Source organism: Ambystoma mexicanum, chromosome 1q (assembly GCF_040938575.1).
Source record: "Ambystoma mexicanum isolate Mex_15411 chromosome 1q, UKY_AmexF1_1, whole genome shotgun sequence".
In the NCBI taxonomy this organism is placed as follows: domain Eukaryota; kingdom Metazoa; phylum Chordata; class Amphibia; order Caudata; family Ambystomatidae; genus Ambystoma; species Ambystoma mexicanum.
Genome location: NC_090922.1, coordinates 1,147,473,018 through 1,147,493,564, shown reverse-complemented (window position 1 = coordinate 1,147,493,564; position 20,547 = coordinate 1,147,473,018). Strand labels below are relative to the sequence as shown.

Below are 20,547 nucleotides of genomic sequence, written 5' to 3'. Positions count from 1 at the left end.
TTGTGCTAGGTGTCAGAATAAACACCTCTCTCTCTCACGCAAGTGTCCTGTGTTCATTGAGGCCCACTACAGAGGTGCAACGTGTTACATGGAAATATTCGCATGAAGGCTTAATGTGAGAGTTTCTTCCCTATCTCCACCTGTTCCAATACCTGATGCCTGGCCATGGTGTCACATGGAAAACGTGACTTATCTCTCCAAAGAGAGTATAAATGTAGACCGGCCACAGTCGCGATGACGACCAGAGGCAACATGAGGCTCCTTCTGCTGCTTGCCGCTCTTGGGCTTTCCTGGGCTCAGTATAACCCAAATACCAAACCTGGGAGAACGACCATCGTCCACCTCTTTGAATGGCGCTGGGCAGACATTGCAAGCGAATGTGAACGCTATTTGGGACCCAATGGCTTTGGTGGGGTACAGGTAAGCAGCCCACACAAGACCACGACAAAGATTATTTTATATATATATATATATACCGGCGTCATTACAGAAAGTTGCACTGCAACAAAAGCAGCACATAAAAGTTATTCTTTGAATGTATTTTTACACCAGGGCAATGTTTGCCCTTGTCCTAGTAACAGTGAAATGCAAAAATACATTTAAAGAATACGATTTTTGCATACTTGGGACATTTTTTTAAATGAACTTGCACGATGCAAAGTAGCTGTACGTTTTTCAGCATAATTGGAATAATGGTTCAGAAAAAACTTTCCAAATATGCATGCTGTTCACACGGCCCATATAACAGTGACATTATTTTGGAAATCCCCATCTTTGATTTTTTTGAGTGGTTTGTCAACAATTACAGGTGTTTATGCAAATAGAAAGTCCCCTCCATAAACTTGATCCCTACATTTTGATGTAGGCTCCTGTTAAAGCTTCTTTCGTAAGGAATGAAGCTGCGAATTACAATGACGACCAGCTTGGCTTCTACATAGGCATTATATAGACATTCATCCTTGTCAGCTATTAACACCGTTCACCCCGGTTTTTACGTCATTTGGCCGGTTTGGTAAAGCTTAAGTGGGAAGTGAAAATATGATTTCACAGGGGGCAGTGCATTGTCAACATTTTCACAGTAAGGAAACATGCTCGTTCTCCTTGCCTGGAGGAGCAAGTATGCCACGTGATTCTGCCTGTCGTTTGTTAATGCCCTATCTTGCCCACAAAAAGATATACACAACGTACTGTAATGCAGTGCTTGTGCATGATAACAATTGCAGTTGCTGTATGTGCCACCAATCAGTCAAAACTAAAACTGGCCTTGTAGATCACTACAATATATTTCAATTCACAATGATATGACTGATGTCTTGCATTGTCAGCATTGGTAGAAGTGTACCATAAAAAGTAGTGGAACTGTGACCCGGGCGGGGAGCAACGTGCAACACATTCTTCACGGGTGCAGCCATGCTGTTTGACAGACAGTTTAGTTGAAACAGATTTTAGTTTAGCTGTAACTGCTACTGGTTGGTAAAGTGTAGAAATGTGCATAACTTCACAAAGAACAGTTCCGGAATGGTGAAAATGGTTGAAAGAACCATTTAAACATAAAAGTAGTGGAACTCTGCTCCCGAACGTTCCCACTCACTTCGACCACTGATTATCAGAAACAAAGATTAAAAGACAATCAATTTATCGTGCAAAATGCAATCTTAATCTTGCAAAGGACCTCTTTTACCAATGGAATATACCACTTGTGTAAGTAAAGGTTATTTGTTGTAGTCAGGTTTCTGTTCAAACTGTACAAAATGCCCCAATCAACAGTAACAGATTTAAGCATGGCAGCAGTGCTATATTCCACTGTCTGCCAAGGATCTGCACCCCTCCTGCAACAGCGAATGCTACCAGGTAAGCCCAGCAGTCCTACTGTGTTTTTCTCTGAGGCATTTCAGCATCAAGAAATGGCTGCTGCCATTAACTGCACTCCCCGCATCAGGGATGCAAACACAGAGACAGCCCCTCTATTCTCCGATTGGCCGCATCTTTGTTCTGACGCCGTATCAGGGGAGCCGCCAGGCGATGCTGGCCCTCATCTTAAGGCCCACTCTTAAGGCCCTGTGCTTTTCCTGTCTGGCCTATCCGGCCGTGGCCGAAGTGCCGCAGGACGTTCCACTCCCATCTAATCTTCCCTTAAAAAGGAACTGTTCAAACTCTCGATTCACCAGAGGAGGAGCATCTCTTCAAGACCCAGGATTATATTTGTGGGTAAGCGTTGCTCCTCTAACCCATCGCGTAACTTCGCTATTACGCCTTGCTTAATGCATCAGAAGTTTGGCCTGGCCATACAACTCCTTGTGGCCCCACATGAGGCCCCTGAAGGATCAGGATTGTGCACACACTGGGCAGATGGTTGTGCTAGTATGGTCAGCCACCTGCTCTTTCAACATTTCTGCTCCCACCACTCACAAACTTGCAAGTTCCCACTCTGCTAGGTTACACTACTATAATAACAGCTGAGAGAACAGCACAATATTTGTGTATTATGAGGTTAGGCTGTCCAATTTCTGCACTTTCTACAATGTCGTTTTGACCTACCTATAACTTTGTACTCAATGCAGCCTCCCACATTATGAGAAGAAACTGTCCAAACTATGCACCCTATCAATGTCGCTCTTTACCTACCTGTAACTGCATACTTGATGTAGCCCCGCGCACCATGAGGTGAGGCTTTTCAAATTGCGCACCCTTATCAATGTTGCCTTTTACCTACCTGTATTCGCACAACTGATATAGCCCCCCGTATCATGGGTGTGGCTCTGCCAGTCTGTGCACCTACCCTAATAATGTCTCTCATGCATTTCCGTACACTAGCATTTGCCCCTGTACCACGAGGTGTGGTTCCGCCAGACTTTTCGCTCAAAATCCACCTTATGTTTGTAACAATATGCTTGATCATTAACTTATTTTATCTTACCTTGCACTTACTGTCACTAGCGCCCTGATGCCTGAGGGTTGGGTGCACTGCTGTAAATGTAAAAATAAATAAATAAAGAGGCATGCTTCCTTCACTTGCACAAATGCACTTCATAACAAAAAAATTTCATCAGGGACATATATATCCATACCGGTTTCAAAAGATACACAATCAATTCATTAAAAGCAGGGTTGTCCAACTCCAGGCTGTTAGGACAGTTTTTCTAAAGTCCACCCAAGGGGCTTTATAAAACTATACCTTAGGCAATACATTAAACTCCAAATCTTAATATAGACCTGCACTGCATAAGCTGGTCACTTGGACGGAGCAGTCAGACTTATCTTAGGAGGGAAAGAGGGCTGTAGATAGATACAAAGAACTTGCAGCATACATATGGTCCAGAGAAAGGTGGATACACTTATGCATTGTAAAAAATAATGGTTTACTTTATATATACTGAAACAAAGAGAATTCTTTAGAAGGGTAAGTACTTTTATCATTCATAAACACAATTATAAAAACCAACACAAAACTATTGTATGTAAACCAAAGTATAAAACCTATTTAGAATCGCAGTATGCAGTTCAAGGTGTGTGTGTACAACCTAGTGTTATACAATCAGAATGGCAGTATGCTATTCCAGGGCAGTAAAACCACATTAGTAGACTTTTAGAATGATAGTATATAATTCAAGGTAAGCAGACCCTATTGGTAATAAGCTATGCTACTTATTTAGTTTCAGGAATTATATAGTTATAGCAACAATGTTACAAGTAGGTATCTTGCAACATATGTAACGTATTCTTCTTTCAGGAATGATACAGTTACACCAACATTACTTTTCAAAATAGTGGAACACAATTGAAAGGTAAGCAAGAACTTATGAATTACTTTCAGAGGGGCAGTATGCACCTCATGGATGAGTAAGGACTCAGAATAAATATTTAGAATGGCAGTAAGCTATTCAAGGAGAGTAAAACCCTATTGGTAATAAACTCTTACACTTCTTCTATTTCAGGAATATGTAGTTAAATCAATGTTACTTTTCAGAATAGGGGAACACAATTCTAAGGTAAGCAAGAACTCTACAAGATTTTTCAGAAAGGCAGTAAGCAATTCAAAGTAAGCAAACCCTAATGTTACACATTTAGAATGGGAGTATGCTATTTAAGGCGAGTAAAGCCCTATTGGTAATGCACTGTTATACTTCTTCAGTTTCAGGAATAATACAGTAATGCCAACTCTGTTACTTTCTAAAATAGTGGAACACAATTCAAAGGTAAGAACATAACTTTGTATACTTTTCAGAATGGCAGTAAGCAATTCACAGGTACGAACTTTGGAACTCTCTGTAACTTATTCTTCTTTCAGAGATAATCAGTTACAGCACTAACACATTAGCAAGTAAGTACTTTGGAACCCTTGTTATAATTTCTAGTCAGAGGCCTTATGGTTTAAAAGTCCCCCCCTGTTCTAAGGCATGAGTGATCCCAGAGGCAGAAGAGGGACACTGGTGGTCCAGTGGCCAACAGTAGACCGGTCAGGATGGGCAAAGATACAGGAAAGAGTGTCAGAGGATCCCTCATCCAACAAGTAACAACTTCAGAGTGAGTAGAAAGTGTTTAGGGACTTCATAGAAGGCTCCCTTAGATGCATTCCAGTGTTAGACATGGGAGAACAGTATTGGTGAACTCCCAACTACACAAACCACCAGCCTAGGGACACAGGAGTGACACAAGACTTTAGGTAAGTATTACCCTCAGCCACACAGTACCTCAACAGTGAAGAAGAGCTTGCAGACAGATGCCTTGACGATGCAGCAGCACAGGACCTGGTCTCTGTATTCTTGGTCGTGGTGATGAAAGAAAGGACACTGGATGTGAACTTTCAGCAGCAGTTGACAGAATAGGCTCCCAAAAAAGGAGCTTCTCATGGCTCTGTGATTTTTGGCACCCTTTTCAAGGTACCACATGAAGGACTGTTGTTGCAGATCGGATTCGCCTCACTATCTCGGTCCAGCACTCTGGTGAGGGAAGTTCAAGGAGTGGAATCATGTCTCGGTGGGTCCAGCAGGAGTCCACTAAAGCTTTAGTGAGTTTTGTTCTTTGGAAGACATTGCACAGCATTCAGGCTAGTGGTCCTGGATATTGGTGGCTTGCAGCCCAGGAAAGTCACAGCTTGTTATGGGAAGGCTTGAAATGCAGGTTTTCATAAGACAGATTGGTTCCTCTAGTCTTGGGACAGAGTCATCATCTTCGCAACACCTCTGTCACATCAAAAAAGGGGTCAGCAAAGGCAACAGTTACACAGCAGGCATCTCTGGTCGCTGGAAGTAGCTACAGCAGTCTTCTCCTCCACTTCTTCTTTGGATCATCTGTTCCAGTGGTTGACTTGTCTTCAGCTTCCACATCCAGGCCAGATATACAGGATCCCACACACATCCTCTGCAAACTCGCTCTGGAGTCTATAGGAAGGGCGGGTAACTATCCAATCAGGACAGTCAATCCCCCAGTGGGGACTGGATTCTCCCAGGTGCACCATAAGACAAAGGTGAATGGAGTTTCAGACTCCTCCCTCACTTCCTGCCTTCACAGACACTCTGGAGTCTTGGCAGGCTACCCAAAGGGTTACCACCAAAGACAGAAGTACAACATTGACCTCTCCCACCCAAGATGTCAGAAGAAGGACTTAGAAAAGACAAATTATACTAAAACTGGCCAAAAAAGAAAGAATCCACCATTATAGCAGAATGGTTACGCTTCTGTGCATATGTGGTTTGACAGCCTGCAAGTAAAAATCACACACAAGTAGGTAAAGTCTGTCCACTGCCACCAGCCATAATTTTATGTTTTTCACTGTAATACAAATGTTACAGGAGCAGTGAGAAAAGGTATACCACGTATCTCCCCAGCACTCCCCAAAAGGTGGGGTGTGCTGGTCTCACAATATGTAGAGGGGATGAAAATCCCTCTCTTCCCTTGAGAACATGTGTTCTACAAGGTAAGTCAAGAGAAAATGAAAAGGGAAGGCCAAGGGGCAACCCATCAACACTGCACTGAAAGTGCTGTGTGCTGCAATAATACAATATAGATGCCCAAAAAGTTACAGGAAAGTATAGATGCAAACTTAAAATATGGAGAGTGAGAAAAATGACACCCATAAAAAGAGTAAAAGAAAGGGTGAGTAGGGAAAAAGGTTCCCACTCACTCAGGAACGTAGAAAAAGAACCTCCAAGTCCAGCAAAAACTGCTTAGGGTCTCACATGTGATGGCAACTGAAAAACACTCACCCCCCCCCCCATCCTCCCAGACTAAGGGGCAGGAGGATGTAATCCACTCCTGGATGGATCTCTTGTTGCAGTTGGATAAACCTACTGTAGAGTCCATCAGCAACCCTTTTGCAACTCTTACTGAGATTATTTTGAAAGTTCATTATCCTCAATAAACTATAGGACCTACACCTTAAAAGTCCCTTGGGAGGTGTTTAAACTCCTGAACCCAAAATGGGCTTTTTAATGGTATCTTTGTCAAAAGGTCCCAAGGATCTAGAGGGGACTCCATGATTTCTATCCACCTCTCCCCTGGAGCAGGTTGGCTCTCAGGTCTCATAGTTGGAGTTTTAGTGGCAGAGCTTGGTTATGCTCCCACTTCGGCTTAGATCTGACTTTGCCTGTGTTAGAGGTTGTTCTACTAACATTAGGAGGATCCAACAGTCTTTGATTAATTAAACCCTGACTTAGTTTTACTGATATTACACCAGGTTGAGGAACTGACAGTTCCCAATGATCTAGAGTGGTCTCCATTATTCCTATCTACCTCTCCCTCTGGAGAAGATTGGGTCAAAGGTTTTATAGCTAGAGTTGAACTGATAGAGCATGGTTTAGGCTCCCATTTTCCAGTATCTAGTAAAATGATGGCTTTTACAAATCATTGTGGCAAAAAGGCTGTGGTGTGACCCGGTAAAAGTGTTTCCATTACACCACACTAGGGGAGCGGAATTTGCAGGGATGTCCCCCCGCATCCATTACATGGATTGTGGGGCCACACCACAGCCTTTTTGCAGCAATTGTTGTAAAAGGCCATTTTTCACAGCAACTTTATTACATGGAACCCATTTTCCTATAGCTCTAGTTATAGATTTGGCTTTGTTAGACGTTGCTCTTCTAACATTAGGACTTTAAGTAGGGTCCTTGTAGAGGATTCAACAGTTTTAGAGTAGTCTCCAGAAATAGAGACTCTAGCCCTCACAGTCATCCTATCTACCTCTCCGGTAGCGGCAGGTGGTGTCAAAGGCTTTTTAACAGGAGGCCTAGGGAAAAAGCTAAGTTTAGTATTTTTCTTACTCTTTCGGTTGGTCAGGTTTTCAGGCCTGGCGGTTTCCCTCTGGGCACTCTAAACCAATAAAGGAGAGAAATTAATTTCTACCTTTGGGTCACGCGTCTCCCCTGACCTTGGGGATTGGCCAGGGACACCGAAGTTCTGGTCAACCTTCTGGATCACCTCCACTGTAAATGGGTTTTCAGGAGATTCCAGATTTTGGATTTTATGAACCACCTCTACAGTATGTGGGTTATCAGGGACTTCTGCTACTTCAGCCTCAGCTTAAGGTGCCTTTGTGTGAATGGTATTACACCATTTGGGGGGTTTGCCAGGAACACCTACGTTCTTGTCAGATCTCTAGATCACCTCCACAGTATGTGGGTCTTCAGGAGATTCTATGTTTTGAGTTTTATGAAGCACCCCCACAGTATGTGGATTTTCAAGGGGTTCAGTTACCTCAGCCTCTGCTGAAGGTAGTGTCACATCAGTGACCTGATAAATGGCATTACACCATGTTAGGGGTTTGACAGCAACACTTACTTGTTGGACAACTTGCTGAACCACTTCCACAGTATGTGGAGTTTCAGAGGGTTCAGTCACCTCAGCAGCTGCTGAAGGTGGGGTCGCAGAAGTGACCTTTAGCTTTATTTTATGTATTGATCATTTGTAAGGCGCTTTATACAACATAATTGTGTTTCAAAGCACCACAAGGCTAAATGGGAAGGGGACAGGGGAAATAATAACAGTGTCAAGAAACAATATATATACAGTTGTGGTCCTACTAGGCCTTGTGGCATTCGGCCGTGCAAGTGCAATGATGAGAAGCGCAGGAGAGGGTGATGGAAAGGGGGAGCAGAGGAATGGACAAGTGCTGTAGGAGGGCCCTAGCAGTAAGTGCTAAGGGGATCCAAGAGGAGCATCTCAGGCTATGTGCTAGTACAGGCAGCTCTCAAGGGTGGTATGTGGAGCCACTGGGTAGGGGCCTGCAGGGAAATGCAGTGGGGGGTGCTGGTTATGGCTGGTTGGAAGGGCCTGAGAGCCAGAGGGGTTCATGAAGATCAGTCCGCCGGTCACAGCGGCACTGGGGTGATTAGTATGGAAGTGGAAGAGGGAAAGAGGTAGAGAAGAGCAGAGTTTTGAGCAGTTTCTGGAACTTAAGGAGTCTGGCTCAAATCTGAGAGGGGTAGGGAGGCTGTTCCAAAGGGAGGCACCAGCAACAAAGAGAGTTTTGCCCCCACTCTCTGCTTAGACAAACGTTTGACAATAAGATAGTTGGAATTAGAAGAGCGTAGGCCTCTAGCAGGGGAGTGTTTAGGGAGGGATAGTTGAAGATAGCATGGTCCCAGTCCCCAGGAGGCCTTGTTGACGATGCAGAAAGTCATGAATTTCATCCTTGCAGCCACTGGGAGCCATTGGAGGGATTTTAGGGCTGGAGGGATGGTCCCTGGGCTTGAGGCCAAGGATAAGGCTTGGAGCCTTATTCTGGATTAGCTGGAGGGGGTGAGGCGAGGGGGAGATTGAGAAAGAGGCTGTTGCAGTAATCCAGCCTAGAAAGGACCAGAGCTTTGGAGACATTAAGCTTCTGGGGAAAGGTGAGAAAAGGAAGATTGCTGAGGAGGTGAAGCTCGAAGTGGGACTTTTTGGTAAGGAGAGAGTAGAGACTCGCAGGATGGTGGGGGTAGAAGAATGGGACCAAAGGGTAGGAGGAAAAGAGGGCACAATGAGGAGGATCTCAATTTTACTGGCATTGTGACAGAGATCATTCACTGAACACCATGCCTGAATGGTGGACGGACGGACAGACAGTCAGGGTTGAGAGAAGAGGAAGAGAGGGAAGTAGCAGGGAGGTTGAAGGAAAGCTGAGTGACATCGGCATAACACTGGAAATGAGGATAGACAGAGGAGATCAGATGAGCAAGAGGGGAGAGATAGATATTGAAGAGCCAGGGTGATAGGATATAGGATAGAGCCATGGGGGACAACCCAAGTAGAGAGGGTGGTGGAGGAGGAGAAAGGGCCCAGTTGAAGCTGGGAAGGGCGCTTAGTAAGGAAAGAGGTCAGCCAGTCCAGTGCCCGACCAGTGATGCTGAGGGCATCACAGAGTTGTTTCTTGAGGATGGAATGGTTGACCATGTCAAAGGCAGAGGAGAGATTGAGGAGAATGGGAACAGAAGGAGAGTTGGAGTCGAAATCTGAGAGCATGGTTTCACAGGTAGTCAGGAGAGCAGTTTCTGTACCTCTGCCCCTGGCTGCCCGGAAACCAGATTGTTGGTCATGAAGGCAGCCAACAAGATCAGTGTGGATGGTCAGTTGGGGGAGGACTAGCTTTTCCAATAGTTTTCCCAATAAGGGGGTAGTGAAGATAAGGTGATAGTTAGCCGGGCAGGAGGGGTCAGCAGATGGCTTTTTTAAGAGTGGGTGCACAAGGGAGTCCTTGAGGAATAGAGGGAAAGAACCAGATGTGGAGGAGTGGTTACAGAAGTCTGCAAAGGCTGGGGCGAGAGAGGAGGTATTGTCCTTAAAGGTTCTGGAGGAGCAGGGGAACACCTTTCTGGAGGAGCCCTTCATAGAGATGACCACTTTAGAGACCTCATCCAGTGTTATGGGCTGGAAGGAGGAGAGTGAGGGGGGGGCAAGGGAGGCAGGGGAGTAGCTGTGGAGAGGAGAGTGAAGACATGATGTCTTGAGCATTGGATGTGAAGTGGGAGGTCAAGGCAGTGCAGCGGGCCTGGGAAGGAAGGGGAGAGGTAGAAACTGCAAGTGGATTGGCAAGTTCCTTGCAGATTTTGAAAATGTGGACGTGTTGTTGGATGCTCCAGTGATGCGGGCTTGGATGTGGGCCTATTTTCTGGAGTGGATAGAGAAGCGATATTGCCTTTAGAGCAGGCGGCAGGCCAGTTTGTCAGAGGATGAGCTCAAGGTCTGCCACTTGCTTTCTGCAACCCTGAACTTTAGTTTCAGAGATGCTAAATCGGAGTCGTACCAGTTCTTGTTCTTGATGGCAGGTTTTAGACGGATCCTCATGGAAGGGACAAAGATGTCAAGAGTGTTGGAGATGGCATGATGCAGATTAGCAAGAGCAAAGTCAGAGGGAGAGTCAGGAGAGGTTTGGGAGGGGAGGGGGATGAAGGTGGAGGCAGAAGTAGCAACTGACACTCGCTTCACTGGTCGAATGGCCGTGAAAGAGGCTGGCAGTGCAGTGCTCAGATAGATAGCCAAGGGTCCCCAGGCGCATAGAAAGGGAGAGAGTGGTCAGACCAGGAGAGGGGGATGGTGACCGGATTAGAGATAGGGATGTCACCAGAGATGAGGGCATCACGAGTGTAGCCAGCAGAGGAAGTCTGGCTGGAAGGAAGAATAGTGAGAGAGAGGGAGTCACAGAGGATCCAGAACTAAGAGGTGGATGATTCACGAGAGTCAAAGTGAATGTCGAAGTCACCAAGGAGGAGGAGTTTGGAAGAAGAGGTTGAAAGAGATGAGGCAATGTCGACCCAATCAGAGAGGAAAAGGGAGATAGGGCCACAGGGTCTGTAGATAGTGGTGAGGGTGAGAAAGTGGGGGAGACCCCCAGTCTGCAGGTGAGGCATTCAAATGAGGAGTAGGATTGAGTTGGAAGGATGGAAGCAGGGACCCACTCGGGGAAGATCAGGGCCACTCCACCTCCAGTCCTGTTGGGTCTGGATTTGGAGAGGTTTTTGTAGCCCCCAGGAAGGAGAATGTCGAGAGCAGTGACAGAGCTTGGTCTTCGAGAAGGAGACAGATGTCAGAGGAGTGTTTGACAACAGAGCAAGCATTCAGAGTAGCTAAGTGAAGCTGATTACCACCTTTGAAGGTTTTCGAGGGGGCGTTCAGGGGTGTGGTACTCCCATCGGTAGTTGTAGAGAAGTGAAGGGAGAGGAAGAAGGGGTTGCAGGGGAAGGGAGGAAGGCATGTACCGGTCAAGAAGGAGAAGAGCAGGTTGATAACCTTGGGCCATAACAATTCCATTATGATAGACATTAATGATGAACCTAGAAGATCAGATGTATGCAAGGAAAACTTCCCACCTAGTGACATGATTAATGGACGAGTAGGAGAAAGGAGAAAGAGTGGAGACCAGGTGGGGGTTCCATAGGTCAGGACCTATGAGAAAGGAGAAAGAGTGGAGACCAGGTGGGGGGTCCATAGGTCAGGAGAGGGGACAGTGAAGTGGATGTCCATGAATGACTTTCTGGAAGTGGCGTTGACGTAAGTGTTAGAGATGGGAAGGCCTGGGATAGAGTCAAGGAGAGTTTTTTGAGCTTTTTTATTCCAGACTTTGTGAGAGAGGAAGGATAAGTAATAGAAAAGCAGTTGAAATAAATAGGAGAGCTGGAGAGTGCCATGAGAAAAGCAGGGAGAGAGAGATAGGCAAAGGAGCTGCGCAGTGCACAGGAACTCACCAAGTGGCTTAGCAGCCAGGCAGGCCCAGTGGAGGGGGTGTGCAAAGGAAGACAGTCCGTGCACAGATTGAAAAAAGAAAAAAAAAGAACCCCCTAGATCTGGAATTTCCCAAGCCACAAATACAGCACAACATGGAGGATGCAACAATTTAAAAAGCACATTTAGACTTGTTTTGCCAGAGAGCACTAATACCGCACAAAAAGGAGGATGCAACAATTTAAAAAGCACACCTAGATTCTGCCAAACAGGACTAATACAGCAGAGAATGGAGGATGAAACCATTTAAAAAGCACACCTAGATTTGATGTTGCCCAAGAGCTCTAATATAGCACAACAGGAGGGTGCAGATGGTTAACATGCTCATTGAGGAGGAAATATGGGATTGGCACTTGTAGACAGTAGAAAGTAGGCTATAGATGAGAAGTACAGCAGATACACATGTCAAATGGGAGGGGGATAATGTTTGCAGACAGGTTGTGAGACAGGGAGACAGGAATCAGCAGGCAACCAGAAAGAGGGCTGTGCTCCAGGGACAGGAGATCCAGTGTGCTTACAGGTGGAAGGTAGTGGCACATTTTTCCTCATTCCTCATCCCAAAATGCAGGGATACAGTAGTATTGATATGTGTGCAGCGTGGGCTAGGGGACAGCTGCAGGGGGCCATGATGGAGATGGGCTCCCTCTAGCGCCAGACAGGGCCAGACAGGGGCCTTAGTTGAGGGCCTTTGTGCAGGGGGCTGGCTCACTCGCCTTCTGTCTCCTGATAGGCTCAGAAAACACAAAGGCAGTCATTCATGAGGCTTGTTGATTTCGTTCCATGGTAACCCTCGGAGGCACTCCGGTGCCGAGGATGAGGGCAGCCATGATGGAATGCTGATGAACAACTTGGATAGATAAGGCCCACATGTGTGCAGCTGAAGATAAGGTGGTGCTCTGATGTAGCACAATGAAGCAATGCAGTGTCCTGCACAGCCCGCAATATACAAATGTGAAAAGCACACAAAGCGCTTGATGACAATCAGGCCTTACCTACCGAGGTAGGTGCTCCACTTCCCTGGAAGAAGCAGAGCACTGATGGATGGGGTGAGAGGGAGGGAAGCTGCGACCACCACGCATGTAGTGAAGACCTAGGACTAGCTTGAAATAGGGACCAAGCCTAGTGCCTTGGTCCCTATTTAAAGTTCTGAGTTTGACACCCAAGTGCCCTTGAGAGTAGAAGTGCATGCCTTTCATCTCTGAGGGGAGGTCCCCTAAGGTGGCATCTCTGGCTTCAAGTTTAAGAGCCTCAACATGTTTACAAAGTGTCTCAGCTGAGTCTAAGACAACAGCTATCCTGCTACACTCATTGATAACAGGCCCTACAGGATACACAGAGATGGGGTTATTGGACCTAGCTTTATTCCCTGGGGTTTTAGCCTCTAAATCATTATGAGAAGCGCCAGAGTCCTTATGAGGGAAGTCAGCAACAGGTGCTAGTTTCTTGGGGTCAACCCTGAGTCCTCCAAGTGTTGTCTCAGTTCTGGAAAACTGTCATCAAAAATGTTTTCTAGTAGGAGGGAATTCCTCTTACTATATTAAAAATACTCACTTTCTGGTCTTCCATTCGCCCATCTAAGATTTTCAGGCATTCACTCACCCAGGTTGTCCATTGGACACCATCCCTTTTCTCATATTCCCTTAAGGGGTCTAGATATGGAGAATGTTTATTAACATATCTAGTTAGGAGGGCTTGTCTCGCCCTAGTATAGTCACTTCTTTCAACTTCATTCATATCCAAGATCACTTTGTAATTACTCTTGCGAAACCTAAAAAGAACCCAGTGTATCTGTTCACTTTCATTCAGACCAAACGTTTTACAAGTAAGAGCAAAGGTTTGCAGCCATTCAACAATATCACTCTCCATGTCATACTAACCCACTAGCTCTTGGATCCAGCAAGTTTCTGATGAAGAAGATCCTGAAAAATAGAGTCTACAAACGTGTCTTCCATTATGCATATCACACTTCTTTTCCATTTCTCTGAGTCTCAAGTTATAGTCCATTAGAGGCTTCCTTTGGTTAGGTTCCCTGGATATTTCAAGAGCCATGGCAGAGGGGAATGTAACAATGTTAGAAGGAGAGGGGTGAGCGTTCATCCTCCTCATCAGAAACTTCATAGTTATTCTCACAAATGTTTTGACTGATGCCTAAAATGTAATCATCTTCACGCTCATCAATATAGTTAGAAGGGGATACAGGTTTTGTGGAAGACTTGTATAGTCTCACAACCTTTGTATTAATTCCAGATTAATTTCTTCACAGTTGAGGCTATACTTGGTGATAACGGCGGTAAATCCCCATTCCATCGAGTCCCATAGGACTCCATGAAGGGAATTGCTGGTATTAACAGCACTGGTAATACCAGTGCCAGTAACACTGGCTATTTTTGCTGGTTGGTTGGTGGAATTACCCCCAGATCTTAGCTGGGGTAATTCAGGCCACTCCACCAGCAAACTTGCCCTTTGCCGGTGTGGTAACATGCTGGTATGCTTTAATACCAGCATGCCATTACCGCAGCTGCAAAGTTGTAATGAGCCTCTGAGGTAGATCAGTTTTTCTAAAGTCCACCCAAGGGGCTTTATAAAACTATACGTTAGGTAATAAAGTAAACTCTAACTCTTAATATAGACCGGTACTGCATAATTTGGTAGCATGGACAGAGCAGTCAGGCTCATTTTAAGAGGGCGAGAGGGCTGTAGATATGTTCAACAGGCCTGTAGCATAAATATGGTCCAATGAAACGCTGACACACTTATATACTGTAGTAATAATGGTTTATTTTATATATGCACAGGCAAAGAGAATTCTTTAGAAATGTAAGTACTATTATCATACATAAGGACAATTATAAAAACCAACACAATACTTATGGTATTTAAACCGAAGTACACACCTTATTTAGAATAGCAGTATGATATCCCAGTGGAGTAAAGCCACATTAGTAGACCTTTAGAATGACAGTATGTAATTCAAGGTAAGCAGATATAGCTGTGTTACTTATTCAGTTTCAGGAATAATATACTTATACCAACAACGTGACAAGTGGGTAGCTTGCAACATATGTAACTTATTTTCCTTTCAGGAATTATACAGTTACACCAACATCACTTTTTAGCATATTGGAACACAATTCAAAGGTAAGCAAAAAACGTATGAATTACTTTTCAGAGGGGGAGTATGCACTTCATGGATGAGTAAGAACTCCGAATAAATATTTAGAATATTCATGGTGAGTTAAACACTATTGGTAAAAAACTATTACATTTATTCTTGTTCAGGAATATGTAGTGATACCAATGTTTCTTTTGCGAATAGTGGAACACAATTCTAAGGTAAGCAAGAACGCTATAAGACTTTTCAGAAAGGCAGTAGTAAGCAGTTTAAGGTATGCAACACCTAATGTTGCACATTTACAATGGCAGTATGCTATTCAAGTGAGTAAAACCCTATTGGTAATACCCTGTTATACTTATTCAGTTTCAGGAATAATAGAGTAATACCAACTCTGTTGCTTTTTAGAATAGTGGTAAGCAATTCACAGGTAAGTAAGAACACATTGTAATGTATTCTTCTTTCAGGGATAATCAGTTACAGCAGTAACACATATCTAGTAAGTACTTTGCAACACTTGTTATAATTTCTAGTCAGGAGCATTATTCTTTAAAAGTCCTTCCCTATTCTAAGGCACAAGTGATCTCAGAGGCAGAAGGTTTCTATCCTGTTCATATTAGGGGAGGACACCTCATTAATGTAGCCTTTTAGACTGAGGGAGGGGTCATTATCACAGGATAATGACCCGCCAGCAAGTTTGGCCTGAGGAGAAGACATAAGTTGGGGAAGGGTCATTATCCCAAGTGATAATGAATGCTCATGAGGTCTATACATGGTTGTCCTCATAAATTAAGTATTTTAATTGCAAACTTGGCTGTATTTATTTACCATTCACAATAGATTCCATTGCTTGTAATGCAGTTATCTTGTACACAACTAAACCTTAATTTAAAAAAGTGCAGATATCCTTGTAAATGGCACGGTTATACATTGATTCTTAAAACCATAAGCATCCCACCGCTGCCGCCAGTGTAGAGGACCGGAAGGGGGGTCTGTACTTCCGCTCTCTATATGGTAGAGGAGAGGCACAGAGGACCCCAGCCAAGATTCTCTATTGTGGTAGCAATGGATGAGCAATCAAGGTCTAGCTTCTCAGGAAGGTGATGCAGGCTGGTTCTTAAGTACAGTGTAGTCCCCAAGCACCCAAAAAGGAATGTCCGCACACTATGTCAGTTACAACACAGTCTTTATATAATTAATATTCAAGGTTATATACAATATCACGATTACGCACTTTGTACTCGGTTATCTACGGTTATCTACAATGGCAAATATATACAATTCTATGTGGTACCACAGTTACTATTAGATCTCTTTAAAGTCCATCAACTGTACGGTTAAATGGCACACAAATCAAGTCATAAAGGAAACCAACAGTAGAGAAAAGAGGAAAGCAGTTGATGCAATTGTTGACGAGGAAGCGTAAAAGTCCTGCAAGGAAGAGGCGTGCGGTGCACCTCGATGTCGATAGTTCTGGACTGCAAAGAGTTTGAAGAACTGTGGCCCAGCAAGGGCGTCGAGTCGTCGGCGTCTCTGTGGTCTTCGGGTGGCCGGAAACCCACCTATGGATGCTCCACGGCGCGTCGTCGGTCAGGCCTTCTCCAGCAGGATACAGCAACGATGATGCGGACGAGAGCGTCCTTGGGCTCAAATGTTCTTAGGCAAACAGGAGCACCGCAGCTCCGGTCGGCGACGGTGGTCGTCGACAGTGGTGGACAACAGTCCAGGCGCTTCTCCTTGGGATTCCGCAGCAGTCCCCGTCTCGGGTCGGCAGCCTGTCGAAGGTCTGTCTACAAGGGAACTTTGGCAAAGATCAGCTGGTGCACGATGGTCCCTCGTAGCTCGGGAAGAGGGCGCCTTACCAGGTCCTCCCTGGGTAAGTTCTTGGAGACACCGCAGCTTTCAGATTGTGAAGGAGAGCAACAGCACTTCTTCTCGTCCAGCAGGGCTTCAAGGTCAAGCTTCAGTTACTCCAGATACTCGTCGTAGTGGACTTCAGCTTCTTAACACGATTCCTAGCAGTGAGAGGTCCCCAGATATACTATTGATCTCCCATTGATTCCGCTGGGTCATACCCAAGGATCCAATCATGGCGAAAGGCGTTCAGGCAGGCAGGCACCCAATCAGGCACACAGTGCATTCAGGCCATTCACTTCTCTCCAGACACTCACAACAAGTTATGTGTATTGGGACAAGTACCCAGCCATTCAGCACTCCACACTGCATTCATACCGGTTTTGGGCAGGGCTGTCTCAGTCATTGTGTCAAACACCAGATACCAGAGACACCCACAACATTGAATGCGTATTCGTCACACACTCCATTCACCCAGGTCCCACCCACAGGCGTACCCACAACATACGGTTGTTAGGAAGGCTCCAGCCAGTCTGATCAGCACTTCCCCACACAACCATATATGTAACTTCCACCCAACAGCCAGTGAGGGGGAAGGGTCAGAGTCAGGGCTTCCGGGACTTCGGGAAGATCAAGGTAACAGGTGATGGAAGGCAAGAGGCCATGGGGGGCATCTTGCCTCCAACAAGAATCTAGTGATTCCAATGACAGGGCCTGGGAATCCCAAAATGGAGGATGCTCAGGGCACCAGTCAATTTAGCACAGAACTGCCACCAGCCCCTACCCTGCTCTGTGGGTCACACACAGGTGCTCAAAAACATACACTAGGGGCACAGGGTTGCACTCCTACCCATGGGTGCCATAAGGGTATCCCATGGGTCTGTTCACTAAAACCAAAGGATAGAGCTGCACCGCCAGGAGTCCCATATGAACTACTGCGCGGAAAACACAGCAGAACACGCAATAAAAAGCAGTAAAGGACAAGGATACGGAAGCCCTGTCCCTCCGATGCATTTCCAGCATCACATACCCTCAATGGGCTCTTCAGTCAGTCGCAAAGTCTGTCTGGGTGACAGCTCTTCAACTGATTGATATGGACCCATTTCTCTTCCATATGTTCTCGCTTAGAGATGCAGATCTTATAGGTGATAGGTAATATTGTATCGACAATTTCAAAGGCACCGCACCAAGAGGGGAGGACCTTCTGTTCCTTGGTCTGGTTCCTTTGGAAATTGTACAGGTCGACCCTGTCTCCTACTTCACTTCGTACTCCTTCTTGGTAGCTTTTAAGTCATAGTAGGCTTTCATTCCTTCTTCCTACTTTTCTAAATTGCGCTGAGCAAAAGTGTGCTGAAGGTGTTTCCTTAAATTCTCAGTGTACTCATAGGTAGTGGACACATTGATCAGGCTCTGCTTTTGAGTTCTGTAGAGCAGATGCTGAGGTAGCCCCATTTTTCATCCAGTAATGAGCTCACATGGAGAAATTTTAGTTGCAGAAGATGGCGTGGACCTAATGGCCATTAGGACAAGCGTTAATTGGATGTCCCAACTTGGTCCAGAGTCCAGCCACAAACTTCTTCAAGATGCCCACAATTTTTTTTATTGTACCTCTCAACTCACCCACTCGAGGCTCCGCGGTAGGCAATGTGGAGTTTTCTCTCTTTGACCCTACTATCTCCCACATCTTGGTGATCACCTCGCTGATAAAAGGACTTCCGGTCTGACTCAATCCTTTGGGGATGGCTGAAACGAGAGAAGATGTGATTGGACATTAGTACAGAAGTTGTCTCTGCATTACAAATCGGGCCCGGAAGACATTCTACTCACTTGGTAAACAATCATGTCACGGTCAACATGTACTTGTTTCCACTAGAGGAGCGAATCACTGGCCCAATGAAATCGACTTGCAAATCCGACCAAGGCAGTGTCATTCCCCTTTTCTCTAGGGGGGCTCTGTGTGTGAGACTACTCGGCTGAAACAGCACACACAAGACACCCCTTTAAGCAGATGTCGAGGTCCTGGCCCAACTGTGTCCAATATGCGACTTCACTCAAGATTTCTAATGTTGTATGAAACCCCTAATGACCGGCAGTGGCCACGTCATGGGCGTGATTGAACATCAGGCTTTGGAATGAGGTAGGTACTACCCACTGGCACATCCAGATATGGAACTCCATACCAACAAACTATCTTGGATTCGGGACATTTTACAAAACTTCATCAACACCTGGAGATCCTCCTTCCCGATATAATCTGTCAGAGGAAAATTCCCGGGTTCTTCAATATATTGATAGAATTTCCCAATAATTGGGTAATCTTTTTGTGCAGTAATCAGACCACCATCTGGGGTTTCTTTACTCCACTGGGCAGTTGAGAGTTTATTTTTGGCATGGGTTTGGGACCTGGTGACCTGATGACAGCAACAACCTGGATTTCTCCCAACAGGGATTCAGTTTCTATGAGATCCCTGTGAATGGCTCTGGTTTTGGCCAACTTATTAGCCAAGGCATTTCCAGTTTTGTCTGGTCCCTTTATTTTTTAGTGACCTCTGATCTTTTTCCAATAGATGGTCATCTCATTAGTGGTTACCAGATCATCAATTGATTGAATTAATTTCCCATGCTTTAGCGGTTTATTGTTTGCACACAGTATGCTTCGATTTTTCCAATTAATCAGGTGTTCCACAAACCCATTCTTGAAATAATCAGAGTCAGTTGTTTGAGTTGGTGGTGTGCCGTAGTGAGGATGGCTTGATGTACCGACATCAACTCTGCCACCTAACTACTTTGGGGTCTTTTTCTGTCCCCAGCAGAGGATTCCAGGGCTTCATTCACCTGGGGATTCCCAATGTCAGCCACTTGTTCTTTTTCCCAGTGATTGTCAACATGGTAAGTGCACCCATCCACATAAAATGTGGGTATCCCCTGACACGTGTCTTCCTCATAGACTTTGTGCGGGGAAGTAAGGTACCCCTGCATATTGTCATTGGACCTTAGACTTTCATCCTCAAGACAGTTTTCTTGAGCACAGTCATCCAAGTCAGCTAATCCTTGTGCTAGAGGACTCTATTTGTTTTGGCCAGGAAAGTCTTGCATGGACAGAATCCAGGAAGTAATTCTGAAATTACTTGCGTTCCCTGTTCGTATTTGGTCACTGTGGAGATCTTGCAAGGGTTGGTGAGGAGTCTCCACTATGATGTGCTCCCCCTGGATGAATGAGCGGTAATTCTTTCATGCCCACACAGTTGCCAGGTGTGCCTTTTCGTAATCATTGAATTTCTCCTCTACAGACAACAAAGTCTTTCTCACGTACAAGATTACTTTGTTGTCATCCTTTTGGTATAATACCGCTGCTAAGCAAGTATCTGAGAACCCTGTCTTCAAGAATAACTCATTGTTCTTTATGGGGTAAGACAAACAAGGGGCGCTTGGGAAAGGCTTCTCTTTAGTTGTTTTACTGTCTCTGATTGTTCCGTACCCCACTCCCAATTGACCCCAGCCTTTCATAAATGAACCAAGGGTTGAGTGCGTAGTCTTCAGTTAACTTTCTGCCATAATTAGTGAGTCCAAGAGGGCTTCTTGATTCTCGCATGGTAGTAGGGTCTTTCAATTTCAATAATGCTTCCACCTTTTTCGCATCGGGAGTGAGACCCTCAGGGGCGATTTTGTGCACTAAGAAGTTTATGTGGGTCTTACACCACTGTGCCTTCTGAAAGGAATGTTTTGCTCTGGATTTCTGCAACTGGGTCAGAACATAGCATAATCCTGCTATATGTTTTTCCACACTTGAGCTCTTGATTAAGACATCATTTGCATAGGGCAGGTTTCCCGTTTTGCCCAAATTGGGCATGGCCTTATGTAGAAAGATCTTAAAGTTGTTGCCAGAG

At 45.2% G+C, this 20,547-nt stretch overlaps 1 protein-coding gene across 1 annotated transcript in view; it reads left to right on the top strand.

The window, feature by feature from the left end:
- Positions 1-242: 242 nt before the first annotated feature.
- The window catches only part of LOC138522073 (pancreatic alpha-amylase-like), a 120,093-nt gene continuing 99,788 nt past the window's right edge, over positions 243-20,547 (top strand). The window contains exon 1 of the mRNA XM_069635315.1: positions 243-420. Coding sequence (XP_069491416.1) covers positions 253-420 — 168 coding nt within the window. The 5' untranslated portion in view covers positions 243-252. The remainder of the gene's footprint in view (positions 421-20,547) is intronic.